Source organism: Leguminivora glycinivorella, chromosome 12, assembly GCF_023078275.1.
Source record: "Leguminivora glycinivorella isolate SPB_JAAS2020 chromosome 12, LegGlyc_1.1, whole genome shotgun sequence".
Classification (NCBI taxonomy): domain Eukaryota; kingdom Metazoa; phylum Arthropoda; class Insecta; order Lepidoptera; family Tortricidae; genus Leguminivora; species Leguminivora glycinivorella.
In genome coordinates, this window is record NC_062982.1 from 10,167,115 (window position 1) to 10,194,805 (window position 27,691).

General features: G+C 37.1%; 3 protein-coding genes across 7 annotated transcripts; 2 read left to right on the top strand and 1 right to left on the bottom strand.

Moving 5' to 3' along the window:
* The first annotated feature begins 4,812 nt into the window (after positions 1–4,812).
* On the top strand, positions 4,813–9,664 carry LOC125231672 (pyrimidodiazepine synthase-like). 3 transcript variants are annotated; one of them, XM_048137181.1, is made up of 6 exons: positions 4,813–4,905; positions 5,357–5,417; positions 5,915–6,082; positions 6,729–6,886; positions 7,681–7,926; positions 8,903–9,664. In XM_048137181.1, exons 2-6 carry the CDS (start codon positions 5,393–5,395, stop codon positions 9,068–9,070), a joined length of 765 nt encoding a protein of 254 aa, XP_047993138.1. In that variant the 5' UTR covers positions 4,813–4,905; positions 5,357–5,392; the 3' UTR covers positions 9,071–9,664. The 3 variants fall into 3 exon arrangements, with proteins under 3 accessions (XP_047993138.1, XP_047993139.1, XP_047993140.1); XM_048137182.1 differs by having other exon boundaries at positions 4,860–4,926; positions 5,352–5,417; XM_048137183.1 differs by having other exon boundaries at positions 4,864–4,931.
* Positions 9,665–12,384: 2,720 nt separating this feature from the next.
* On the top strand, positions 12,385–16,746 carry LOC125231752 (pyrimidodiazepine synthase-like). Of its 3 annotated transcripts, XM_048137320.1 has the most exons (6): positions 12,418–12,491; positions 12,648–12,693; positions 14,393–14,560; positions 14,921–15,078; positions 15,613–15,855; positions 16,569–16,746. In XM_048137320.1, the coding sequence occupies exons 2-6, from the start codon at positions 12,651–12,653 to the stop codon at positions 16,701–16,703; spliced, it is 747 nt and encodes a 248-aa protein (XP_047993277.1). In that variant the 5' UTR covers positions 12,418–12,491; positions 12,648–12,650; the 3' UTR covers positions 16,704–16,746. The 3 variants fall into 3 exon arrangements, with proteins under 3 accessions (XP_047993278.1, XP_047993277.1, XP_047993276.1); XM_048137321.1 differs by lacking the exon at positions 12,648–12,693 and having other exon boundaries at positions 12,385–12,538; XM_048137319.1 differs by lacking the exons at positions 12,418–12,491; positions 12,648–12,693 and adding an exon at positions 13,079–13,293.
* LOC125231751 (DNA replication factor Cdt1) lies at positions 16,742–20,440 on the bottom strand. The gene is made up of 3 exons (XM_048137317.1): positions 19,786–20,440; positions 19,550–19,685; positions 16,742–18,523 (listed from the first exon to the last, which is right to left on the bottom strand). Exons 1-3 carry the CDS (start codon positions 20,316–20,318, stop codon positions 17,360–17,362), a joined length of 1,833 nt encoding a protein of 610 aa, XP_047993274.1. The 5' UTR covers positions 20,319–20,440; the 3' UTR covers positions 16,742–17,359.
* Positions 20,441–27,691: the final 7,251 nt, after the last annotated feature.

The following is a 27,691-nucleotide window of genomic DNA, read 5'->3' on the forward strand; positions in this document are numbered from 1 at the left end:
GCCCCATTAGAAACTTGTACACTCCCCTTTGCTGCGTGTGCACAGCAAAAAGGACAGTGTACAAGTTCAAAGGAGGGTTTGGGTTGCCGACGACTCAAAGGACAATAGACGGAACAAATTAGTTCCGTAAGTCCTCCCGTCGTCAGCACCCCACACCCTCGTTGAGCTCTGGCAGCCTTACTCACCGGCAGGAACACAACACTATGAGACACTATTTTTTGTTTTATTATTATACATAAATGTATATGTACTCATACAGTAGTTACTGAGCGTTTTCCACAAAAAAGATTAAAAACCTATTTTCTTACATGGTAATAATTTTTGGGTTCGTCGAACTCAGAATTTCTAACATAATTATCCTAATCTGATATTTTAAAAAATTCCAAAAAAGTATAGATAAATTTTAGTTTCTAAACTACGATTCGAATGTTTTTTTTTCTAATTGTTTATTTTCGATGGAGCAAGGGTATTCAAATCGCTTTTGAAATCTTAAATTAGTAAATGAAAATGCAATAGTTAACTGAGTAACGTAATGCTTTAAAAACTCAAGTGGACTTTTTTTATCTAAGGAGTAATTTCGATAAAATATTATATTTAGCGAGGGTATTAAAAGTTGTGTTTTATATCTCAACTTAATAAATAGAAAATCAAAATGACAATTAAAAAAATCAATATGTTCTCTAAGATAAAATTGATACCTTCGGCTCTCCATTCTTGCTCGGTCAATAAAAAATACGAAATTTATATCCAAAAAAATACAAAAAGTTTATAGAATCCTGGGAATCAAACGCACCTTCACGGCGTGACAGACGACTATTCACCAACGACGCCATTACATAACACGCTGTTACCGACGAAATTGGGCTATACATATATAATTATTTAAATATAAATAATAATGTCAAATCCATACTAATATTACAAATGGGAAAGGGTGTGTGTCTGTTTGTTTGTCCGTCTTTCACGGCAAAACCGGAGCGACGAATTGACGTGATTATTTAAGGGGATTTAGTTGAAGGGATGGAGAGTGACATAGGCTACTTTTTGTCTCTATCTTACGCGAGCGAAGCCGCGGTCAAAAGCTAGTTTATTATAAATGGGAAAAGCTGGTTACTCTATAGAGATTATAATCTGAAGTGGAAGAATTCGTTGTTTCACCAAAGATAATGTGTGTTTGTTTGTTTGTCCGGCTTTCACGGCCAAAAGGAGCGACGGATTGACATGTTTTTTAAGTGGAGATAGTTGAAGGGATGGAGTGTGACATATGCTACTTTTGTCTCTTTCTAACGCAAGCGAAGCCGCGGGCAAAAGCTAGTACAGCACGGGTAGCATGGTCGCGCGATAGACGATAAAATATCAGGCCGTCCCTGTCGCACTATTAGTAAGTGCGATTATAGGGACGGCCAGGCGGTTTAGCACAACTTGCGTTGTCGCGCGCGAGTCCATACATCAAACGCGACTTCAAGTATGGACTCGCGGGCGAGAGCGCAAGTTGTGCTAGACCGCCAGATGTTTTATCATTTATCGCGCGACCATAATTGCCTGCCTGGACCAGATTATATTGATGATAATTATTATTTGTAACCATTTAGTTAATATTGTCTTCAGTTACCGCGATAGTTACTCATGAAATAAAAACTATGAAAACGGATTAAATCGCGTAGGTATAATGAGTTTAAAATTCATCCCGATGTTTCAAACACTTTACAGCGTTCGTGGTCAACGGGTGACTGAGGAAAAATTACAATGTGCAAAAGCTACCCATATTCTTGTATATAACCATTTTGTTGTTGAAGAAAAACATTCACACAACAATAACATAGGTCAACCAGCTCAGTAAATGCAATACTTTACTAATGGTATGCCCACACTATGACCTATGTATAGTGTATTATACCAGACGTGTAATATTTTATTTTATCAACAAAGGCATAATAAAGGATTTTATTGTATTTTTGTATGAAAATAAAAAATAGGAAAGCAATATAGTAATAGTCAAATATTCCATTAAAAAAATAAAAAATACTTAATAAATCCATAAAAGTTCAAATGATTAAAAAAAACTTCGTACTCGAACCCACGATCTTCTGCATCATAGTCGGTCGTTTGACCGAGACGCCATTTCGATTTACATTAGCAGTGTCGAAATACACGATATGTATCTTTGTTGACAAAATGCGTCATTATTTCTGAGTCTGCTTGAGTTAACTAAACCAATATCTTTAAATAATTACTTGTCAAGAGCCAAATGTCACTGATGACAATGTCAACTAACAATGCGCGAAATATGACGGCTCTGTGTCTGTACACAAAATTTGGCACGCACATTTACGTAAAATTAATAAAAAATTCACATGGATTTGTCCATGATTTCTGTATGAAACAATGTATTTCATTCACTACCGCGACGACGGATAATGTATAGTAGATGTATGCGCATATTTTTATTTAGTTGTAGTGTGCGGTGACTAAATAAATGGTAGATGTTTTTTGTATGGAAAGCGAGCCACCTTAAGTAGTTCCATAAAGAAAAAAACCGGCCAAGTGCGAGTCGGACTCGCGCACCGAGGGTTCCGTACAAACCTGCAAGGTTTACAATTATTAAAAAAAATATATTATGTGATGTAACTAAAAATTTATGGTTTTCGTAATTTTTCCTTTATCTATGCTATAAGACGTTGCTTCGTACCAAATTTCAAGATTCTGAGTTCACGGGAAGCACCCTGTAGGTTTTGATTCCCTTGCAAGTGTCGAAAATTTGCGGCATAAACGGCTGTATCTTTTGATTGCGTTGGCTTAGAAGTTTGATTTTTTCACAGCTTCAAGGGACAGTAGACCTGAGTAATTGATATAAATTTCAGCTTCATACCTCCACGCGTTCCTGAGAAAAAGGGTCTTGACAGACGGACGGACGGACGGACAGACGGACAACAAAGTGATCCTATAAGGGTTCCGTTTTTTCCTTTTGAGGTACGGAACCCTAAACAAAGTGATCCTATAAGGGTTCCGTTTTTTCCTTTTGAGGTACGGAACCCTAAAAAATGTTATTTATATGTGTTTTAGAATATTGTTTACACCCTTTAGTTGTAAAAAAAAACTTGGTACTTAAAAATATCTAATTAAATTAGTTCCTAGTTCTATCAAAGATACTTATATCCTCAAATCTATATATTAAAAAAAAACTTTTTTTTATTATAAACCTCAATGCTCAATAGTGATTAAAGTTCAGTTATTGATTTCAGGTTAAGAAAACACATACAAAAAAAAGGAATAGTTCGTGTCCAGTATTTTCAACTTTCGAACAATGTAATTTGGATATCATCAACACAATTCGATTTTGCAATATGCAATAAAAAAAGTATTTTGTTTTATAAGTTTAATATTTTTAGTAAAGTTTTATTTGCGTTATGTACTTAATTGGCGTGTATTTTTAAGATTACTTTTTGTAGTAGAGCTCAAAGTAGAACATGACATATATACTTGTAAACTTAACTTGAGTGTGTGTATAATAAACTTGCAACCACTAGGTATTGTTCAAATTTGCTATAAGAAAAGTGCCTAAAATAGATTTAAACACTAATTACAGTCACATAGTCCGCGCACGAAGTATGAGAATCATTAAGACTAGCGTCCACTAGGCTCGCCGAATCGAATCTCAATTTTTGCCTTTTGCATTTACTATGAACTGCGTCCATTGGCGACGCGTCGAATCGAATTCACCGTTCATAGAAAATGTATGGAAGACTCGATTCAACGAAAGCGGACGCCAGCATTTATGTTATAACTTACAATTACTGGCTGCAAAGCTGGGTCTGCCCTGCCCTTGCTTTGTCAAGCTATAGAAATGCATCAATAGCGAGGGCCAAATGGTATCCTCTATCATCTATGATTCTCCTCACTTCGAGCACAAACTGAACACGTAGACAAGATGCCAAATGTCCGCTCTAGCTTTAGACTTTTGGCATGTTGTCTATACAGCCAGTACATGTTTTATTCCTAATGAGATTGTACATCCTATGTAATTATAATACCTATGTAAAAACAATAGAATGATAATAAATGTATATCTGTTATTCAATAATGTAAAATAAAAACATAACATTAAGATGTTACATGTGTTTTAAGTAAAAATATGATGAATCTCATTACAGTAATATAGTTTTCAACATCTAAGAAATACATGCTTATGTTAAGTATGTTATCCCAAAAGAGTGATATTATTTGGTTTTATGTAGTCTGAAATATTGACTGTCATTAATCATTACCTTAATTAATGAAATATAATGTTTTATATATACATAAATGCGTGTTTAAATATTTTCTCGACTATCCTGCAAAAATCTCTCAGTCCTAGTCATACAACACATACGGTGATAATAACAGTACACAGTTATCATCCTTATTACCCACGCAATAGAATACATAGTAAATATCGAGTAAACGATTGGATCTCTTACACCGTCAATACGGAATAGAGCTAAATTTTTTCCTGATAGGACGGATCAAACTTTTCTCTAGGACAATTATTTATTTATTTACATGAATCCATAAATACCCAATTTCCCCTATTAATAAGGTGATGTGAAAAGAAGTATGCCATGCTACTAAATTTATTTCTGCATTGAGCGTTAAGTTAACACTTGAATCCCTCACTATGCTTAGGATTCTATTTTAGAATGACTCGGTATTTCATAAAAATAAAATTGTAGTACATTGTAGTACAATTTTTTAGTGCCGTGCGAAGTGGAACGCCCCTTTGACAGATAAGTTGATGACGTCACGGCTGAACTGTCAAGCATGATATGATACGCCGCCCGGTTCCGTATTCCGTACCGTACCCTAATACCCTTCACTTTAAGTTGAGTGGCGAATACAGTGCGGTGCCGGTGTTCTAATTAATTTCTGGTAAATTACTTTTACCTTAAAGACAAGTAAGATTGCATACTTTAATTCGATATCAAACGGTTTTGTAGGAAAAGCCGACGTATTTCATCGGTGTCTTACTTCAGTCGGTGTTCAGTTTTGACTAGCGGTATTTTGCTAAGTAATTGGCGACAATCTCTTTTATCTGTTTATCATACACTTGTATAGATCTACCAGGCTTAGTAATTTATTCTCTTGTAACCCATAAGGTTGTATTTCTTAATAGGTTCTTATTTGGTTCTTATCAAAGAATATAATACTCACTAGGAAGGTAAAAAGGTTATAATCCCAAACTACTGAAATGAGCTAGCATGGAGTAACTATAGAGTATAGTCATCTTTGGTCGTCTTCTAAAAAAACGAGAACATTGTGTGTCATTGTCAATTATTTTGTTTATTCTATGACAAGGCCTTATTATAAATATTTTTTTCAAATATCACTATTCATTGGGTTCTCTTTATCACCAAAGATGTCTGAAAAACATTTAAAAGCTGGTAAGTACCAAACAAACCTTTCTTTTCGATATTAGAATAGATTAACTATATTCTTATAAGCTAGGTTAATACAACAAAACTTAAAAATAAATTGACCAAATTGAATACCATCTTCTTCTGTAGATCCTGTTACCCTTTTTAGGGTGTACGGCTTGAATCATTCCTCCATTGATTCCGGTCTTGGGCAGCTTGGGTAACCTCCTCCCACATACATTGAATACAGTAATATTCCGGAATACAGATAAATACAGTGTAGATACATTTTACTTTTTGAGCAATCGAGTAGTGAGACTAGTGAGATCTTGGAACAAACTCCCAGAAGATGTGGTCTCAGCACAAAAATAGACTAGACAAGCAACATCTACAACTCTGCTATGATTACTGTCATAAAGATCACTGGATAATCTGGATACTGGCTATATCAGTTTTTTAACTGCCTGCCTGCTTATTAAATATAAAATAAATTTAAAACAATTTCAATAATTTTTCCTTACCAGGTTACCCTCTCCCTCCATACAATGGAAAGCTCCGTCTATTCGCCATGAGGTTCTGTCCGTACGCTGAGCGCAGTGTGCTGGTCCTCAATGCCAAGAACCTGCAGTACGACCTGGTGTTCGTCAACCTAGACAGCAAGCCGGAATGGATCTTTGAGTTCAACCCGAAAGGTAAGACTTCATATTTTGTGTTGTTTAGTTATTTATTTTCCTTGTTTTTGTTATTTCCTGTTGTTTTATATCTTGACTTCAGACAATGTGACTTCTGATTATTGCTTAGTTTATTATTGTGTAGCTGTGTTTGATTTATATTTATTACTAATGAATTATTATACTTTACAAAATAATACAGTATGAATCAGTGTAGATAATGACTTGTTCATATTATGGTGAGAGACTTGTAAGATTGATTCCAAATGATCTACATAATCTAAATAAAAACCATGAACATGATTATTAATTTTATAGTTAACTAGCTTTCGCCCGCAGCTTCGCTCGCGTTAAGTTCGAAAATTGCGGAATGCTCCATATAAACTTCCATCCCCCATTTTAGTGAAGTGGAGGGTTAGAAAGAGACAAAAAGTAGCCTATGTCACTCTCCATCCCTTTAACTATCTCCACTTAAAAAATCACGTCAATTCGTCGCTCCATTTTCAACCAACAGACACACACACTTTCCCATTTATAATATTAGTATGGATTACACAGAATCCCAGAGTAATTTTTCTAGTAAAAATATTATCTATCATTATAACTCTCATACTATCTTTTTTTTTCTGCAACATCATCCTTGACTATCAAAATAAATCTCTAACAGGTTCAGTGCCAGCATTGGAATACGAGCAAGGCAAAGCTATCTTCGACAGCGCTATCATCAACACCTACCTCGATGAGAAGTATCCGGAAGTCCCACTGCAGGCCACGGACCCACTCCGCAGAGCACAGGATAAAGTGTTTGTGGAACTGTTCTTGGGGGTATGTACAGTTTTTAAATGTTTAAGTATCACTTTGCTTATTTTTAGGGTTCCGTACCTCAAAAGGAAAAAACGGAACCCTTATAGGATCACTTTGTTGTCCGTCTGTCCGTCCGTCCGTCTGTCAAGACCCTTTTTCTCAGGAACGCGTGGAGGTATGAAGCTGAAATTTATATCAATTACTCAGGTCTACTGTCCCTTGAAGCTGTGAAAAAATCAAACTTCTAAGCCAACGCAATCAAAAGATACAGCCGTTTATGCCGCAAATTTTCGACACTTGCAAGGGAATCAAAACCTACAGGGTGCTTCCCGTGAACTCAGAATCTTGAAATTTGGTACGAAGCAACGTCTTATAGCATAGATAAAGGAAAAATTACGAAAACCATAAATTTTTAGTTACATCACATAATATATATTTTTTTAATAATTTTAACCTTACTACCCATTTCCTCATAAACGCGTAGAGGTATTAAATTGAAATTCATACGAAATTTGTACGGAACCCTCGGTGCGCGAGTCCGACTCGCACTTGGCCGGTTTTTTTTTAATGATTACTGTTCATTTTTTGGAGGAAGATTATCTGCAGCGCCGACCCCAAATAATGGGAAAAGGACAAGGGAATGATGATGATGATGATTACTGTTCATTTTTTTAGTTTTAAGATATGACAAATTCGATTCAGAAAAAGACGAGAAAAGGAAAACCATGATAATGTAGTTTTTTTTTTGTTTTTGTGTTATTCCTCTTTGACACAGTCTAAAAAACAAATCTAGATTCGTAAAATTTTATTTCTAGGCACATTCATCCTTTTATGTCGCTGCATTCAACCCAGATGGCTTCGAGTCTTCCCACCTAGAAGCCTACAACAAAGGCCTGGTACGCCTGGAGAAGGAACTAGAATCCCGCGGTACCAAGTTCCTGCACAGTGACGAACCAGGGCTAGTAGATTACACAATCTGGCCTCATCTGGAACGATTTGAGTCTCTGCCACTCCTCGGGAAGACAGAGATGGCTATTGACAGCACTAAGTACCCACGTGTGGTGAGTATCTTTTCGTTTATAACTAATATAGTGTAGAGAAGGATCTAGAAGCATGTGGTATCAAGTTCCTGCACAGAGTGCACAGTAATGAACCCGGATTTGTTGATTATGCCATCTGGCCTCTCTTGGAGTGGTTCAAGTTTCTGCCACTCCTCGGGAAGGCAGAGATGACTTGACAGCACTAAGTACCCACGTGTGGTGAGATTTTTTTGGTAACTAGTAGCTTAGAGAAGGAATTAAAGGTCAACTTCTTGCAATGACACTCATACTGTTTAATGAAATGAGTAATAGGCACGAGTGCAAAGTCTATTTATCATTACTTAAAACATTTCATTGTTTTAAGTAATGATAAATGATGACTTTGAAATTATTTCTTTAAATACTATGAGCTCTAAGTTTAACTATTATTAGTTGGTCACTACAATGCTCATTATTCTCAGTCAGGAAGCCTTTTATGTTTAAATAAACCATTTCAGGAATACGCGCGCGATTTAACTCGTATTTTCATGTGATTACACCTTATGTTTGATCTGAGAATATGTGCATCATCGTAAATGACGCGATCTGCTAGTAATAACGACTCATTGTTGTTCAGTATACTTATGTATATCCCCTTTCGTTGCCTGATTTCGTAAAATATCTAATGATCCTCCTACGAGTAGGTTGGTAATGCAAATTTAACAGTTCATTAGTCCTTAATTGGGTATTAATTTTATATGTTCCTTAGTTAATTAAGAGTTTCATAAATAAGTAGATTAATATACTATTTTGAAGTGGCCTTAAAACTTAGTTCTACAACTCGCAATCTTAATTGGGTCTTTTGTCAAGTAAGAATAAAATTACTCAATTTATAAATTGCTCCTCATTACTCCTTTTATTTCATATCGACACGAGAAATTTTTGTCCTACCAAGAACACCGTAAATGTTTTTAATCATAGAACAAACTATAATATATCTTATCTGTCTTATCACCAGGCAAGCTACTTGGAGGCGATGAAGCAAGTGCCAGCCGTGAAGCAATACTACCTATCCGCCGAGACCCACGCCAAATTCGTCGAGTCCAAGACGAAGGGCGAAGCCAACTACAACATGCTCGACACTAGTGATGTGTGCTGCATGCGCCCTAGGAAGAAGAAGCAGTAAACGTTTACCAACTGTTTTGTACCCCTGGCTGATTTGAATAAAGCCTAGAATGGAGCACCAGAATAGTCAATGTCAGGAGTGTTTCACCTTTTTTATTGGCCCCTTTGTACCCCTGGCTATTTCGAATTAAACCTAGAAGAGCTAATGTCAGGGGTATTTCACCTTTTTTTATGGAATTTCAATGATATTTCATCATTCAAATGTCAAAACACTTCGTTATAATTATGATTGAAAATTAGAGGGTGAAAACGCTTAGATATTGACTCAGAACTTCTTTAGTGCTGGGATAAAAGTAAAATCGAAATGCACCTGTTTTTACCAACTATTGCTTTTACTATGGATAGTTAGAATCGTTAGATTTGATTTCATTGGTGTCTTAAGTATTTTCTAGACGTTATTCATTTGCCTTAAAAGACAAACGTAAAAAGCAAAAAGTACATAATAATGTTTACAACTGCGATATTAACAAGGGAATACTCTATTTTGTATGCAATATGGTCAAGCCGAAATTTATGTTAAGAATCACTTTACACAATTGTAATGAATGAGCAGACTTTGATATTACAAAAAAGTACAATAAATGTTTAAAGTAACTATTTGATTTTTCTTTTCACTCATAAAATTGTGGGTTTATGGTTAGTGGTGTGAGCGCGTATGTGTCAATGATAATTGATAAGATAAAACATAATGTTTATATTGTAGGATGTAGGTGCATCGTGAAAAGAGTAACTTTAAATGACATGTTAAATAGAAACTAGGTGTAGAGGACATATAGCTATATCGATGATGCATATTTTAATAGTAACTATAGTAGCTTATATCGGATTCAAACAAGCGTATTACGCGCATATACCATCGGCAACACTGTTAGCTGTACATTTGTAATCCTTATTACAAGTGCATAAAGTCTACTCATGGTTAGTGTTGCTGTTAGTACCTCGTATAGTAAAAATTTAGATACTTAAGTACCCCGTAAGGGCCACTTGCACCAAAGAAAATGGAGGGTTAACCCACCATTTTATATGGAATTTGACAGTTGACAGCCCACTAACCCTGAGTTAAGTGGTTGATGCAAGTGGGCCTAAGGAGTATATTTCCAAACCTACTTTGAACTTTATGTATCTTTGACAGGTTTCAAAATTAACTAAATTTTGACATTCTCATGCCCAATTAAGGGTAAAATTAATTAAACAAATATGTAAGCGCGTAAAAACCAAATGTAGATAAGTGTACCGCGCGTGTAAGCGCGTAGAAACAACCGTAATAAAATTATACGTGTGCCTGAAACCGCCCTTATATGAACGCCAGAGCGGTGGAGTTGTTAAAATGTTTAAAAATAAATAGATTGGATTATAATGTACAAGTGCACCTATTTGAAGCCTAGACACTCGTGCAGGGGCCTGTTTGTGACGCACAAAATAATGACTCATTATTCAATATATTTATATGAAGTTATAATGTATGTTAGGAATAACTTATCCTCGTTTAAACGCGTTGAGGTATCCAGTATAAACATTAGAACTACAGGTCGACTAAGAACAGTTCCACGTCGCATGGCACTTGCAACAAAGAATCCGCGTGTCATCGGCCCGACTTATTATGAGCGATTACCGGCAGAAATAAGGTTCGTTCGGAAACATCGGATGAAACATTCAAACGTCGATTAAGAAACTTTTTACTGGATAACCCACTGTACCTATTCAATAAGTGATTTTTTTGACATAACTGTATAATTTATTATTCTCACTATCCTATTGTTATTCTGACATTGTTGTGTTTATTTTTATTCATATTACTTGACGATCCTTTTTTTGGTGATCATTTCATATTCTGCAAATTTAACTTATTTTAATTATATTGATACCATTTTCTTTTACTTTTTTGACGATCACAATATAGATTCTTATAAATTGACATAAATGTAATTTGTACTGTAATCATGTTGTGAAATAAATATATCTAATCTAATCTAATCTTTGTTTACCTTGTGTCGCGATGTCATAACCACGGGACGGGACGCTATCACCGTTCACCGCCATATGCATATGCAAGTCACTGTGTTAATGAGTAGTTTATCATTGTGTTACGAACAACATTTTATCACATTATTTAAGACTAATTATATATTTTTACAATGTTGTGAAATACCTACTCATCGATGATTTTTTATAAGACATTGTCTAAGACAAAATACAACATAATAAAGCGCCATCTGTGAAACTAGAAGATGCGCACTAAGCCGCTGTAGGTACAGTCTGACCAAAAATAGTAATAATTAAAAAGTGTCATCATCGTAGTGTCGTCCCGTTTTCTCACACATATTGATTTGAAAGGGATGACATTACAATGTTGTCACTTTAATTTCTACTCTTTTCGGCCAGACTGTAGCGTGTGGCCGTGGAAAGAATGGTGTTCTTCAAAAAAATACGTATTGAATCGACAATGCCGCTATAATACCTCTACATCTGCAGGCGACTGTAGGCTAAAGCATCTGCTTACCATCAGGCGGGCCGCTTGTTTTCTATAGAGCTATATAATAGTTATTTGTTATACAAGGGGGCAAAGTTGTATTTTAACGCCGAGTGTGGAATTGAAAAACGAGCAAGTGAAAGGAATCCTGAACTTGCGAGTTTTTTAACACACGAGAAGTAAAATACATTTGCACCCGAGTGTAACACAAAACTTTTCCCCTTGCTATAGCGAGGAAACTACAACGCAAAAAATGCGTTTATCACTGCTTGCAGTAGTTCCACAGGTGGTAAATCATCTTTATTACTAGATTCACCTGCTTTTATCAATTTTAAAGCAGTTAATTTGATCTAGAGGGTGTTACGAGTCCTTGTATAGATTACTCTTATGAGAGATAATTTCGACCTCAACAGCTGTGACCTGGGTGGCCGAGCGGATTAAGAGGCATTTCCCGCGATAGGAAAGTACGCTGGTTCGATTCCAGCCTCAGGCACCAGAGGACTTGGTCACTTTTTCTTTCATATATGTAATTTATTTCGGTTTTAATTCAGTTAATTTGACTTTATTCAAGGTCAAATTACTTTACCCACTAGTGGATAAAATGCGTTTTTACCCGCTGGTATTAAAGGACAAAACGCGTGTTTCCGAGCTAGTGAGGGGAAAAATTCATAAATTAATTTACTAATTTTGATTACCCGTAGAAATACCTGTCGTCGCCGTCGTCGGTGAATTCGATAATAGGTACATACATTAACATTTGTGGTATAATCTTGTTTACCCATTGATAAAAGCGCACACAGTACCTATTATGTGATAACAAATCTGTCTGGTCATTCGATGATTTTGGTTGGAACATGTATATATAAAGAAAACTAGATTTGTTTTATATTAGTGTCTACCTAAACGCGGTGTGATCGCCTAGTCTTCAAGATCGATTTGAGTTTGTGTGGTAAATTATGGCTCCCAAAGTGAATGTTGACACTAGGCACCTTGCTAAAGGTAAGTTATTTTATTATATAGCTAACTTATACTTAAGTGTCTATAACTGACAGTTCCATTTTCAAAATCATTTGGTTTTGAGATAGCGCCACTCGGCTTAGTAGGGCAGAATATGGCTCCCAAAGTGAATGTTGACACTAGGCACCTTGCTAAAGGTAAGTTATTTTTATTTGGCAATAATGAGTATTATTTAGTCAACAATATGGTTTAGAATCTTAAAGCTATCTAGCCTTTAAAGAGTAGCGGTTATTAAGGGAGTTAAGATGAGTAACATAATTGTTTTATGGTAAAGCTAACTAAACCAGCTTTAAGAGTCATACAACATGACACAGCATATTAATACTATGTTGTTTTGTTGTCAAGTTCGCGCGATTACGTCATCAGTATCTATTTGAGCTCCAGCAATAAATACTTTATCAACATGACAAAAGATACTAGCTAAACCTGCTATGGTACCTACTATGTTGTTTTGTTGTCAAGTTCGCGCGATTACGTCATCAGTATCTATTTGAGCTCCAGCAATAAATACTTTATCAACATGGCAAAAGATACTAGCTAAACCTGCTATTTTGGTGGATACATTATCAATGGTTAACCGGTTACAAGTGGACGCTAGTATATAATGCACACACTTGCTTTGGCGTCTTGGAGGGTACTGGTGCCAGTGGTTCGGAATATAAAATACGTGATTCCATTATACCGCAGTATGGCAGGAACAGCTAAAATCAACTTCGACACGAGACATCTGAAGAAAGGTTAGTTTTACGCAGTGGGTTACACTTGACCGCTGACTCCGCTGAGTCACTTGTAGCAGTTGTAGCTACAAAGGTCATTGAACTTGGTTAGGAGTGCAGTGTTTATAACTCGTAAATGTAGGTTATGTTTGTGACGTACCTACCTTTGTGTCCACCGGACAGTTTTATGGAGTAAGCAATAAATAAAACGTGTCACATAAGGTTGTATTAAATATAAGTACCTACATTTATTAAGTTGTCAGCAAAAATATGCTGTTTTCTGCAAATTCTCATCATGATTATCATGAATCGCCTCAAGCGCAGAGTCGCAGACATTTCAATGAATAATCAATTCTTAAATGTGGGTCGTTTTGTCTAAATACCCGCACTGGATAATAATCATATTGTATTTGTGTAATTTATTATAGTGTAATTTGAAATACATATGTGCATACACACTAGATACATTCGACTAGGTTTAAACACAGCTGGTGACATTGACGTAATTAAGAACTATATGGTCATTTGTTAAAAGTTATCTTTGCGAATTGCGAATGTCACGTACATACATACTAATACGTGAAAAGTTGATAGAATTGCGATATTTATTTTCAAATTGCCTAAAACAAAATTTCCCGTAACGTGCTTTCCTGTAGGTAAGGTACCTACTCGTAAGTACCTACCTATTTACCACAAACATGTGTAAGGTACAGCGGGGCAAATCTCGACTGGGGGGTAAATGTAACTGGTCCATTTTTTCCATGTTTTACAATGTTGGCATTATTAAATAGTGTCCACCGGTTATATATGTTAGGCGTGTTCAGTGGATACATGTAGAACTAAAAATCATAGTGTAATAATGGAAAAAATGGATTAGTTACATTTGCCCCCCAGTCAAGATTTGCCCCGCTGTACCTTAAGCTTAATGCAGATAACAAGTAGGACTAGAGTCCGACATAGAAATGATATTAACTAATACATTTTTTAGAGATAAATGCCTTCTCTGGGAGAAGTATTTACTTCTCATCCTCAGCTGCCTTTTTAAAGGCCCAATTCTTAAGGGCCCTTGCTTGCTCTTTTAATACCATTAATTAATTAATGATATAATTAACATTTCCAGGCGATCCCTTGCCCCCATACAATGGAAAACTTCGCATCTACAACATGCGCTACTGCCCGTACGCACAGCGCACGATTCTCGTCCTCAACGCGAAGCAGATCGACTATGAAGTCGTCAACATCGACCTGGTCGAGAAACCGGAGTGGCTCACCAGCAAAAGCCTATTTGGTAAAGAATTGTGTAACATTCAATTAAGGTTTAAAATTGCATTGTATGATTGAAAAAAAAAAATACTTGTCTCGGAACGACTTTTCGTTGAAAAATAACGAACTGAAGCTGTAACTTACATAAGACATTGGCGACATTGCCAGTAGCCGAAAGCCCTATCGATGAGCGGAGCCATCGGTACTTAAGTACCTATACACCTACCCTAATGCTTAATCTTAGAGGAGGCTTCGCTAAAAATTACCAAAGAAGTCGACTGACGCGCGACTACAACCTAATATCAACCTTCGTATTCCCTGGTATGGCGTTCAAATGGTTTACTATAACAATGGCGAAATAACCACAATAAACACTCATTTACAGGTAAGGTGCCCGCCATCGAAATCGCAGATGGCGTTTGCATCGCAGAGAGCCTGGTCACGTCCGAGTATTTAGACGAAGTGTACCCACAGCGGCCGTTGCTGCCCAGGGATCCGTTAAAGAAGGCGCTTGCTAAAATCATCGTGGAAGGTTCGGGACCAGTAAGTTTACAAACCTATAGAACTTCTAACGAACTCTGTAAATAATATATGTTTCACGACAAGATTAAAGCCCACTGAAAATAATCGCAAATTTTATCTAGAAACAAGTCGCTCCGGTCTTAGATCATGTAGCTTCTGTTTCTGAGGCCAAAAGACCTTTATGCAAAAGTTGTCGACTGAAGAGCAATGCTACCGCCCAATAGGGGACCGGCCACACTTAAGAGACGCATCGCAGACGGCCGCGCCACGCCGCCTGAATGCCTGGGGGCGCGTCTTACGTCCTTCCTATACAAAATGTACTGAGGAGACGTTTTTTGAATTACATTCAGGCGGCGTGGCGGAGACGTCCGTTGCGCGCCCCGAGACACGCGACGCTTAAGTGGGAACGCTACCTAAGATTAACTTCGAACATTTCGACAAAATTCATGCATTGTGTGAATTGTGTTCGATAGGTTAGAACACGTTATAGCCGCCTTTACCCCCATTTTAGATTTGGCTTTTCATATAGCTGTTCTTACCTTTCTTGTGTTTTAGATACAAACAATGCTATTCAAAATCCTACGCACCCCAGACCAAGTCACCGATGAACACATAGCAGCATACAGGAAGTACTTGAGCTACATCCAGGATGAGTTGAAGAAGAGCGGAACCAAGTTCCTGGGAGGGGCGGAACCTGGGTTCGTGGATTACATGATCTGGCCCTGGTTCGAGAGGATGGTGCCGATATCAGAGCTGTACGACGCCGTGAAAATAGATGAGACTGAATATAAATTACTTGTAAGTGTGATCATCACTCGCCTGCCCTTCTTCCCTTCGTTTGGGATCGGCGCATGTCCTTCTCTTCCATACCTCTATCGCCCGTCATCTCATCATTCACTTGTTTCCGTTTCATATCACATAGTCCATGCACCTTTTCTTCTCCCGTACTTCCTTCGACATTCATTCGTAATACCTTATTTGTACCATGACACATGTTTCTTTATTTTGTTTCTTTTTTCTTTGGTTAGTTAAGCGGTGTACTGTTTTTTCCTGTTTATTGTAAACCTCTATATTATGTTGTATCTATCTATCTACTTGTAAGCGTTTATTGTTATCAAATTAGCTTAGTCATTAATATATGTAATTTGTGTTAGGCACTAATCATTGAATCGTATTGGTACCAAAACAATGTTAATTTTCGTTTACTAATTTAAATGACAGGTAATTACTGAGTCAGTTTTGGTTATCACCTGGCGATTTGTTAAAGAGTTAAAATCATGGACGTAGGCAATTTAATTGCATAATTAGTAATGACTTTCTATTGACATGATTAAAGATGCTTATTATCATTTTCTGCCAAACTGCAAAACAACGAATAATATTCTTAGAGGGCCTATCGCAAATACCAAATTCGCAAGTTTCTTTCCAATTAAGGCGTAATTATGTAGGGTAACACTTAAAGATGATTTGATTATCTATATACTTTGACTGTACTTTTTTATTCTTTTCAGTTGGAATACATAAACAACATGTTCAAAGACCCAGCTGTGAGCCAGTACGTCGTGCCGAAAGACATTCTATTTAAATTTATGGAGCCCTACAGAACCGGAGGAAGATCTAACTATGATCTCCTTACTAAGGAGTAATGTTACGTATGAACTGGTATGAAATAAAATATATGGAATAAGATCATTTTTTTTATTTATTGTAAAACAGAATACCACACAGTAAAGAGAAAGTAATCACTAAAAACTTAGAGCTATGATGATGTGAAAATTACATTGCAACTTCTTTCACGATCGAAAGTAATACATCCACGATAAATAAACTAAAATAAAGGTATGTCCAATGATTAAGCTATGTCAAAAACAGCATCAAGAATATTTTTTACTACTTGTGTGACACCTATTTTTTTTATTGAATAATCAGTAGCTGTTTGAGAAATGCATTAGAACAAAGTTAAAAATGTAATTTTATGCTTATTTCATATGTCCAAACGTTACTATGTCACAACTGCATCAAAATAATTTTAATGTTAGAAAGTCAGCAAGTCTAATTTTGTCATATAAGTTTTGTGTGAAACCAAAATGTCAAGTAAATCTATCACGGACTTGTGATGTAGGATAGGCTATAAAACATATACTAACCAAGTTTTTAATAATCTGAACCATTGAAAGTTTAAACACTGCTAATAGTTGGATAGAAGAACTCTTAAAAATCACGTAGGATGTCATACTTAACAATACATTCACTTACTTAACAGTCTTAAGGATCTATTCCTATGTCAAATAAATATTTACAACTAATCACTTTTATACTTATCTGCCAATGCTTCCAGTTTAGAGGTGATGCTCTTTAGCTCAGCATTTCTGTCCAACTTTAAATAAGTAGTGTTTCTAATGTCATGTAACTTGATCCAATCTGGGACCTGCTCAGTGAGCTCTTTAATATCTCTTTGCAAATCATTGTTGGAGACATGGCTTTTGAAACTACTGCCCAGTTTAGAAAGTATTATGTTAAGAGCTAACACATTCTTTCTTTCTGTGACAAATATGTTTCTCAAGGTTCTAGCCAAGTCTGGCAAGCGGCTGTATATGATGTACTTCTGCTCATGCTCTGATGACCTGGTCATAGCTTCGAGTGCTTTGGCCGCTTGCTTAGCTTTAACTTTTTCAAGCAGTGATGCAGGGAGGTTCCTTAATGCAGGATTGAGTATGGTGACCCCACTTGTAGATGGCTGGCTGGCTTGTGTGCTGGCATTCTGTGTAGGTTGGTTGATGCCAGTGGCAGCCTTTTCTTGATCGGTAAGACCCCTGGCTTTAGCTTGAGCCAGTTTTTCTAAAGCTCTCTCCATCTTGGTGTTACATTTGAATAATTCTCTAGCCTTAGACAAGACATCTTGAGCAGTTGAGAACTTTTCAGCATTAGGCATTTCAGGAAGCTTGGCACTTTCAATTTCTGGTACCTTCTCAATTTCAAATTCAGGATGCCAGCGAGTGAGCTTGTTGTCAGGGATCACCATTGGTGGATCAAGGTTCAATAAATACTGAGCATGATGTTTCTTCAGTACTTGGAGCAAGGTATCAAAGAAGTATCTACGTCTTTCTAGAAGGACACTTGGGTTCATAACTTTAATATCATTGGGAAAGTTGGGGGATATGATCAATTCAAAAGCCTCTTTCTGGGATGAGGTGGTAAAATTCTTAATCTTTTGCACCTCAAAGTTGTAGAAGTCAGGTACTAAGTGCTTAATTTGAGCAAGGTGTTTTTCAGTAAAGTTGCGTTTGAGCATGTCTTGCACAGATGGCTTCAATTTGGCAAATGTTATCTTTTCGTTTCTGTTATAAAGGAGGGAAACAACAGTCTCCATACCTCGGAACAGCTCTGCGAGGAACCGGTAGTGGTGTGGGAGCGAAAGGCTTGAGGAGCTGCTGGCGAGGGCAGCATGTCTAATGTATGCAGGAACCTGAAATATTTTTTAATAATTGGCTATTTCTGCTAAAAGGTTATAAGATCTTAGTTTCTAGTATTTGAATTTGGGTTACCAAATTTTAGGATAGAACTGAAACTAAGATCAATCTGAGATTATGACAAACCATCCCAGAGGCAAATATAGCATTATTAGTATGGACATTTTATTGTAAATGCCTCTGTAATTATGCTTATTTCATAAGCCACAAATAGTAATAACACCAGAACAAATCTAACTCAGTTTGGGACAAATACATATGTAACTCCATATAGACAGCTACAGTCTAAGAAAAAAATGTAGCTGAGAACCATATAGAAAAAAGTATGATGGCCTAGATGGCGTTACATCTTTGGGAGACGCTCAGCTAGATGGCGCTAACATTTATATTTGACATTATAACACATAAATATCAATCTAAGAATATGGGCCAAATTGTCAAAACTGAGGTTTAAAAGTTTTAAGCTTATGTTGAGAGATGGCAGTCTATACACAGTGATTACATATTTTACTTTGACAGTAACTCTCTATAATACTTGATCCAAACCAAAGATGGTTTGGGATAAGTCAAATTACCTGCTCCAATGAGACATGAAGCATTCATTGTTATCAGGCCTGCAACACACTTGCCTGTAGCCTGCACAACAGTAGGCCTAGCACATGATGGCCGCGGGAGTATGTCGCCGCGAGATAGATGACACGTCTTTGTCTAATTGTATTAATGACATAAGGACAGGTAGTCTATCTCGCGGCGACATACTCCCGCGGCCATCATGTGCTAGGCCTGCTGGCATGCCAGAAATATTGTATGTGGCTGACATGCCATTTGTGCATGCTCCACTAGCCATGGGCATATATAACACAGGCCTCACTTAATAAATTAGTAGTTAATTTGTTCCAGGAATGTTGATCAACACTAAACTGAGAAACCTAACCTATAAATTGAGAATAAAAAAATTTGCAGCAAGAAGTAAACACTCATTACAATGACTAATACTATTTGTTGTATATAAAAATAATTACCTTGCTTGGGCTCTTCACAGGACTGACTACCACCTTTCTAGGTGATATCAAAGGCCTTTGCTGTGCAGCACTAGGTACCACTTCTTTCTTTGGAGACATCAACTCATTTTGAATCTTGCTTGCTCTTTTGCTTGGACTAAAAGGAAAAATACATTTAAGCCATAACATATACATTTATTGCAAATAACGCCAATTTTAAGAATTACAGACAACACAGATAAATTTACGGTATTTACCTTGATGGTACTTCCACATCAATGGATTTGAATTCTCTGAGTTTGCTTTGCTTTTCGCTGCCATCCTTTAGCTGCTGAATGCCTTTGCTCAACCTTTCAGCAGATGCTTTCAATTCTGCCAACCTGGAACTGCTTGCTAATTTCTTTCTGATATCCCCTAAACTAAGCTCTTTACGAGCCGAATTCACAATTTCTGATTTGGAGGGTTGATTGGATTTGGTAATGTTAGAACCATTAACTTTACTGGCAAATGGATCACTGGTGCTTGTTTCGCCCAATTCCACTGGAGACGAACGCTTGGTAGTTAGAGAGTCATTTTTCGTGACGGAAGATGGCTGAGCGATACTCTCTGACCGGCTTTCAACTTTGAGAGTAGTATCACATTTCTTTTGTAAAATATTTTTTGCCTTACATTTTAATTCACTTTCCAGGACGCGCTCTATATGTGGGATCTTGCGTTTTGACGATGCTATGTCTTCCGCTGCAGGTCTTTTTCGACTGTTGTAGAACGCGGTAAGCGTGGTTTGAGACATTATATATGAAAGAATAACACTTATCAAACACTAAACATTAATTTTGAACTATTATAAAATAAAATAACTAAATAAGCCAGCACTTTTTCCCTCCAAATCCGTAACGAACCGTCAACTTCAAAGTGACAAATGACAAAACCGTCAGCTTGATCATAGACAATAATCAATGTTTTTTTGAGCCATTCAGTTTCGATGCTAGTTTTTTTATCTACGATCTAGAAAAGAGTGACAAGTTGGTCGACCCGAAGTTTCTTATGAACTGAACTGATTAAAATAATTACGATACCAAAAACGTTTATATTATATATACCCTTAAAGCTATCATTACTTAATTACATATTAATAGCATGCTTACAGTTTGATCGCGAATCGGGATCCAAAATGTAGGTAATTAATCCAAGAATGTCATTAGTACCTAGATAATTGTGATGTTTGTGATAGTAATGTACACAGGTATTCTAATTTATTCATAGTTACCTTAATAAATAAAAATAAAATAATAATAAATTCTTTATTCAAATATAACACAACTAACAGTTACATTACAGCCTTACCTTCTCCTCACCTTATTCTTCTTATGCAGTCTTCTTTCTTCTGTGAGTCTAATCTTCATTGAGTCTTGAGCAAGCTTTGAGGTCTTGAGATTACGTTGTCCTGAGCCCTGAACACTTTGCCTTGGCTTTGTCCATAGCTGGGCACCGTTAATCAAATAGTTAACTTCGTTAATCGCTAATCCGTTACTAAAAAAGTTAACTTCGTTAATCGTTAAAGCGATACATTTCGACAAATTTAACGAAAGTTAAAGTTAATCGTTAATCCGTTAACACGTGAAAAAAAATGAACTTTTCTTTAAATATTTAGTTGCATCAGTACCCACTATAACGTATTATATTTCTGTAAAAGGCCGAAGTACAGCTAGCCTATTGAACTCTAGGCTGCACGTGGAAGGCAGTGATCGCCTGAGCTACTGCCAAGAGCTGTGTCAGGAGAGATGCCATGGTAAACCTTAGGATTCACCGAATCAAAGTTAGTAAAAGCAAATCCATGTGAAGAATACTTTTTTAGGTAATATTTCGGACTTTTAGCAATCGACATCGGTAAAACCTAGGATTTACCGGCAAATCATAGGATTTGCCGTACTTCGGGCTTTTATAGTAGCGTTCAGAACGTGTTTTTCGCAGCGCAGATGGCGCCTGTGCCCTACTAGATTAACGATTAACGGACTCGGAGAAATTTAACGGAAGTTAACGAGTCCGTTAACATTTTTTCAAGTTAACTTAAAAGTTAATCCGTTAATCGAAATGTTAACTTCGTTAATTAACGATTAACGGATTAACGAGTTAATGCTCAGCTATGTGTAAAAGGCCGAAGTACAGCTAGCCTATTGAACTCTAGGCTGCACGTGGAAGGCAGTGATCGCCTGAGCTACTGCCAAGAGCTGTGTCAGGAGAGATGCCATGGTAAACCTTAGGATTCACCGAATCAAAGTTAGTAAAAGCAAATCCATGTGAAGAATACTTTTTTAGGTAATATTTCGGACTTTTAGCAATCGACATCGGTAAAACCTAGGATTTACCGGCAAATCATAGGATTTGCCGTACTTCGGGCTTTTATAGTAGCGTTCAGAACGTGTTTTTCGCAGCGCAGATGGCGCCTGTGCCCTACTAGATTAACGATTAACGGACTCGGAGAAATTTAACGGAAGTTAACGAGTCCGTTAACATTTTTTCAAGTTAACTTAAAAGTTAATCCGTTAATCGAAATGTCTTCGTTAATTAACGATTAACGGATTAACGAGTTAATGCCCAGCTATGGCTTTGTCTACATGTGCGATGATACCACGATGATACTTTGGATATTTTAATAACTACTTGATACCTATTTATACTTACAAGGAGGTCTCATATTCGTATACTTCTTCCTATAAATTACCTTTATCAAAGACACAAGATTTATAAGTTATAACTCTGTACTCGATCCACTTTGCCTTTATAAACTGTATTGACAAGTTGACACCTAAAAAACATTCCTTGGGAATAAATTGGGTAGGATTTTGGGCCTATTTATTCTGTGCTTTGGATAGTATTTTTCTATGATAATAATTGTAATATTTGTACATTGTGTTCAAGGAGCAGAAAGAAAACCAAATAATAAAAGTAATAAATTATCTATAAAAGCCATTAATATGAACCTGCAAAATGCCTCCAAAACCGATCTTATCAACGCCAAGCGATAAGCGAAACAGCGTTATAAAGAGAACTAATAAACGTGTTAGTATTGGAGGAACCGAAGAAACGGTGATTCAAGCCCAAGTTCATGTACCTGAAGAAGGATGCTGGGGCTGGGTGGTTGTTGCAGCTGCTTTTTGTATAACATTTATCTTGGACGGCATAGGATTAACATTTGGAAGTATACGTCCAGATATGACCCTGGACTTAAATGTTTCCGAAACATTGACAGCTTTAATAAATTCAATTGCTATGGCTTTATATCTGATAGCAGGGCCCCTAGTTTCTGCTTTAATAAATCGATTTGGGTTTAGAGCTTGCTGCATGGCAGGATCTGTAACGTGTTCTCTGTCATTATTTATTTCTTATTTTTTAAAGCATGTAGCTGGTATTATCGTGTTTTATGGAGTTTTTTGTGGGTTCGGGTTTGCTTTAATTAATATGTCTACAGGGCTGGTCGTGGGCTTTTATTTTGAGAAGAGACGATCTATAGCAATTGGAATATCTTCACTTGGCACTAGTGTTGGTATCATGGCTTGGTATCCAATAAATTCAAAATTAGTGGGATTAACCGGTTGGCGCTCGGTTACCTTATTACATTCGGGAATGTTTGGAATAATTTACTTTCTTGCTATGACTTTTCGTCCTTTGCTCTCATTCCATGTAGAGAAAACCGATGATTCAGAAGACTTAACTCATAAGGAACCTGACACCGCTAAAACCTCAGGATCAGAAACAACTCTTGTCACTGCAGTCACGAACGATCAGTTTCCCACAGCAGCTGATGTGGTGAAAGATGATGAAGAATATCCGATCCAGGATCTATCAAGCAAGCCAGGGCCTTCATCTGAACCTCTACATTCCTCCAAGCTGACGATTACTGCAATGACATCAAAAAGTGGTCTCAGTAACCTTCAGTTACACCAAGTAAGGTCTATAATGTCTAAAACTAGTATGATCGATATCCATAAACAGAAATTGGAAATTAATGTCCCCGAACGAGGACCCAAAAGAAGAGTTGTTGTGGGCGTCTTTGTAATTGGGAGCGACATGTGCCCGAGTCACGACCCATGTACCGAGATGACGCGTTTTATGACGGAAAAGTGGAACGTTTGCCCGAATACAAAATGAGTAAAGGCGCAGCCGGTGAAGAAAAAACTGGGCTTGAGTATCAGCTAGCGGTGTCCCGTACGGCCGCTGAAAAGGATTTACAAGAGCGTCGCGGCGTATGCACTACAGCAATTAAAAGGGTACTTGCTACCATGATGGATCGCAAATTATTAAAATTAAGTACTTTTAGATACTTTTGTGCTGCTGGTTTTCTAATTTACTTAGGTTTTTTAATACCTTTTGCGTATATACAAGTCAGAAATTCAGAAGCTGGTATTGATCCACAGCACTGTAGCTTTTTTGTAAGTGCAATGGGGGGATTTAATGGTTTAGGCAGACTGAGTTTTGGCCTGTTAGCTACCAAGTTTTGTCCCATAAAATTAACAATAGTTGGATTATGTTTTTTGGGGTGTCCTTACCATATTGTCGAATTTTTCATTCAATCTGTATTTTCAATATATCTATTGCAGTTTATTTGGCTTTAGTGTAGCTTGTGTGATTAGCTGCCGGGCTTTGATGCTTGTCAAGCTCTATGGACTACAGAAGTTAACAAATGCCACAGGAATGCTTTTATTATTTCAAGGAATAGGCAGTTTACTGAGCACCCCGCTGGCAGGTGTTTTAAGTGAACACTTCGGATACACCGTTGCTTTCATTCTATCCGGGGCGTCTCTTACTTCAGGTGGTTTATTGTATGTACGAATGAACTTTTTATTTTTGAAAGAAAACGTTGCTCTCCGCATCAGAAGAAATCTCACTAAAAAATCCAAAGAGCCAAGCCACCCAGTAAATAGCAAAAAATAATTTTAAGCGTACCCATATTTGATTTAGTATAAAAAATATTATATTAAATAAATTTATATTATTGTAAACATATAAAAAATTGATTTTTCTTTTTGTATTAAATCTAAGCTATCCTAAGTCCATGCGAAAAAAATATTCTATCCTCCTTTAACAGAAAATGTCCTATGATCGTTGAGTATACTCTGGGTGACTCTGGTGCACCCACTTAACACGTTCGCGGACGCGTATTCTATAGCATACGTTTTTGTACTCCTTCTGGTGACGCGTATGCTATAGAATACGTTATTTGGTTTGAATTTCTGCGTCTGTTTGCTTAGTAATCTTCTTGTTCACAGTATAATATTATTCACCAACATTTCCTCTACCATTCACTAGAATCATAGTATGCATACTGCAACATTACATAGTTTTATCGCAGTTAAAAAATATGCTGTGGCGTCACAGATCGAGTTCACCTTTTTGTGACGCGTATGCTATAGAATACCTCTTTGTATGGAAATTAGCGCAGTAGCCCCGCGAGTGTCACCGGGAGTTGGCCCGTGAAATGTGGCCAAATTTCGAGCGCAAACGCAATTTTACGGATTGTTTAAAAAATCATAAGTAATTATTTTTACAGTTTATATATATTTTTGTGTTGCGGTTTTGTTAACAAACATGTCCACTGTCGTTTTATAATAATACACCGTGATTTTGGTTACAATAAATTAAGAAAACCGAAGCATGTTTACACCTATTATTTGAGTAATTTCCTTCGTACTTAGTCATTGCTTTGCTCATATAATTGTGAATAAACCCTATTTCTGGTTGATACTGACTGTTTACGTTAAATTATATCTTTTTGAGTGAATTTTGTTGGTGTTTAACTACTTGAACTTGGTTTAGATGCTTGTAAAATGGCATATAAAGCTGGGCGAATTATCGCGTAGTGAGAGGTAGTGGATAAGTTCTACCCAGAAATCATCACACCAAATGAAGGCCTTTAGCACCTATACAACAGCAGGTTTGAACAAACATTATTCTAGTCTCAATGACGAAACGGGTGACTACAGTTCTGACGAAAGTTAGGTACTCCAAAAGAGTCTGTAGGAGATACACATTTAGACAATTCTTCTTGTACCAAAAAACTCTGTATTCGTGAACAAGCTTTATACTTTTATTTGTGGGCATCATCCCCGCAGCCAGAAACACTAAATGTTTTATTTGATATGATTCTACAGAATGAATCTGCTGTATCACCATCTATGGATCGTATGCTATAGCATACGGTGTCATATAAGATCACATTTTAACTCTGTATTTTGTCAGGTATGCTATAGCATCCGAATGCTATAGCGTTCCTCGTCACATAATAACCCTAATATAAGCTGTCTAAGGACAGGCAGGGCCGGATTAAGGGTAGAGCGAGTGGAGCGGCCGCTCTAGGCGCCACATGGTAAGGGGGCGCCAAAATCGAGAATGTGGAAAAATCCATACAAAAAAATTATACGTTGCGTGGGCGCGCACATATCACAAAATGGCGAGAAGAGTCAGGAATGAATCCAGCTATTGAAAATCGAGATTTGTAATTCAGATTAAGTGGAAAGTTGCACCACATTGCCAACATATACCAACACTCAGGGTGCTGTTGCTAGGGCGCCGTAATTGGAGGATTCTCCCTTGACGAACCACATTGTTGTGCGGCCGAACGACAAAGTTACGTCGCTATCCAAATGCAAACATATTGAGTCTATCCGTTAGTCCAAAGCGGAGTTCCTCATAAAGCCAAAGGCGCGAAACGTCTCAGAGAGGCGCAACTTTGTGTGTCACAGGAGAAGATGAGCGAACTTCAAAGCACTAAGATCCCGAAGGGCACTTAGTGGCAAAATACCGAAATGGGCATCCCGACGGTGACGATAGAGTCCGCAGTTAATCTCTTAATTAACTGTTAGTATTACAAAAATAATAGTATTAGTATTATAAAAAAATACTAGGCCTAAAAGTCGGGAATATAGGCGCCCTGTGAAGTCAAAATACCCCAAAATATGCCAAAGACGCAGCTCTGCAGGAGATCAAAGCTTCAAAGTTCGCAGATTCCCCGCTATCGCTAGCGGGTTGAGTCTTAATAAATTGCGTCAATAGGAAAAAAAATCGCGCTCGCTTCGCTCGCGCTCACTACTTATATCAGTTCTCTTTTAGTTACTTAAGAAAAATTCTTCGGTCGCGTTTTCATTTCGAGTCTGCTTTCCTGACTTGGCCACTATAGTACTCCATTTTGTTTGTTATTTTATGTAGGTACATGATATCCACGTTCAGCCCCACGTAACTATACTAGGGTTCGACTGAGAAAGTTCAACCCTTTGTCCCTTTCGTACTCTGTATGATGATTACTTAGTATGAAAAAAATTTACGGCATTACTTAGTATGAAAAAAAATTTCGCGCTCGCTACGCTCGCGCCTTTTTCCTGCGTAGTGAAAATTCTTGTCAAGGGCGCCGAAACTCAAACTCGCTCTACCCTGATCGGCGGCACGGGCCGGCGCTGAGGACAGGTATGCTATAGCAGTCGAAAAATTCCCATACAAAATATTGGTGTCCCAGAGGGGTGACTGAGCGTCCGCGAACGTGTTAATTAGTGGGAAATAGCCGCACCTAGAAAATGTTATTTCCAGGTTATTTCACATTTTTTTTACTTTGGGTAGATTATAATAGTACAATATACAACGTGGAGCGGAAGTTTAATAACTTTAATATTGCCAACGAAAGTAAATTACCTACTTATAATCGCGACTGCTTGAGGGAGCGTAAGACACTCGTGCTCGTGTTTGCAATATTCGCCTCGAGTTACACCACAGAATACGTATTAGTACAATACACAAAGTTTTTGTGGTAGAGCTACCTCCGTATAGTAACCATACTATATTGTACTCAAAGAATATAATATTATACTACTATTTGGCTACCTCTCACAGGGCGCGAACTTACCGCGAACCACGATTTAACATGGTTCTTCTTATTGTACCTCTATGGTAGCAGAAGTAATGCTCTACGGTTGAGTTGGTGGTTGACTATATATTATTATACACGCTACCTATGTCATTTTGACAATAATATCTGCTAGTATTTCTTCTGTATATAGATCAAATGTAGATGTAATAATAATAATTAATGCGTGTTAGCATTCTTTATGATCAAAGTACAGAGATTACCCAATTGTAACGAAGGTATGATATAAATGTAATCCTCCTACAAAATGC

Bases quoted from the DNA above. Each gene is read 5' to 3' on its own strand.
- LOC125231672 (XM_048137181.1), top strand. From the start codon at position 5,393: ATGTCTGAAAAACATTTAAAAGCTG. The intron at 5,418-5,914 runs GTAAGTACCAAA...TTTCCTTACCAG, and splicing joins TGAAAAACATTTAAAAGCTG to GTTACCCTCTCCCTCCATAC. The intron at 6,083-6,728 runs GTAAGACTTCAT...AATCTCTAACAG, and splicing joins CTTTGAGTTCAACCCGAAAG to GTTCAGTGCCAGCATTGGAA.
- LOC125231752 (XM_048137319.1), top strand. From the start codon at position 13,161: ATGCACACACTTGCTTTGGCGTCTTGGAGGGTACTGGTGCCAGTGGTT. The intron at 13,294-14,392 runs GTTAGTTTTACG...TAACATTTCCAG, and splicing joins CACGAGACATCTGAAGAAAG to GCGATCCCTTGCCCCCATAC. The intron at 15,856-16,568 runs GTAAGTGTGATC...TATTCTTTTCAG, and splicing joins AGACTGAATATAAATTACTT to TTGGAATACATAAACAACAT.
- LOC125231751 (XM_048137317.1), bottom strand. From the start codon at position 20,318: ATGTCTCAAACCACGCTTACCGCGTTCTACAACAGTCGAAAAAGACCT. The intron at 19,686-19,785 runs GTAAATACCGTA...TTTTCCTTTTAG, and splicing joins GATGTGGAAGTACCATCAAG to TCCAAGCAAAAGAGCAAGCA. The intron at 18,524-19,549 runs GTAATTATTTTT...AAAATATTTCAG, and splicing joins CTGTGAAGAGCCCAAGCAAG to GTTCCTGCATACATTAGACA.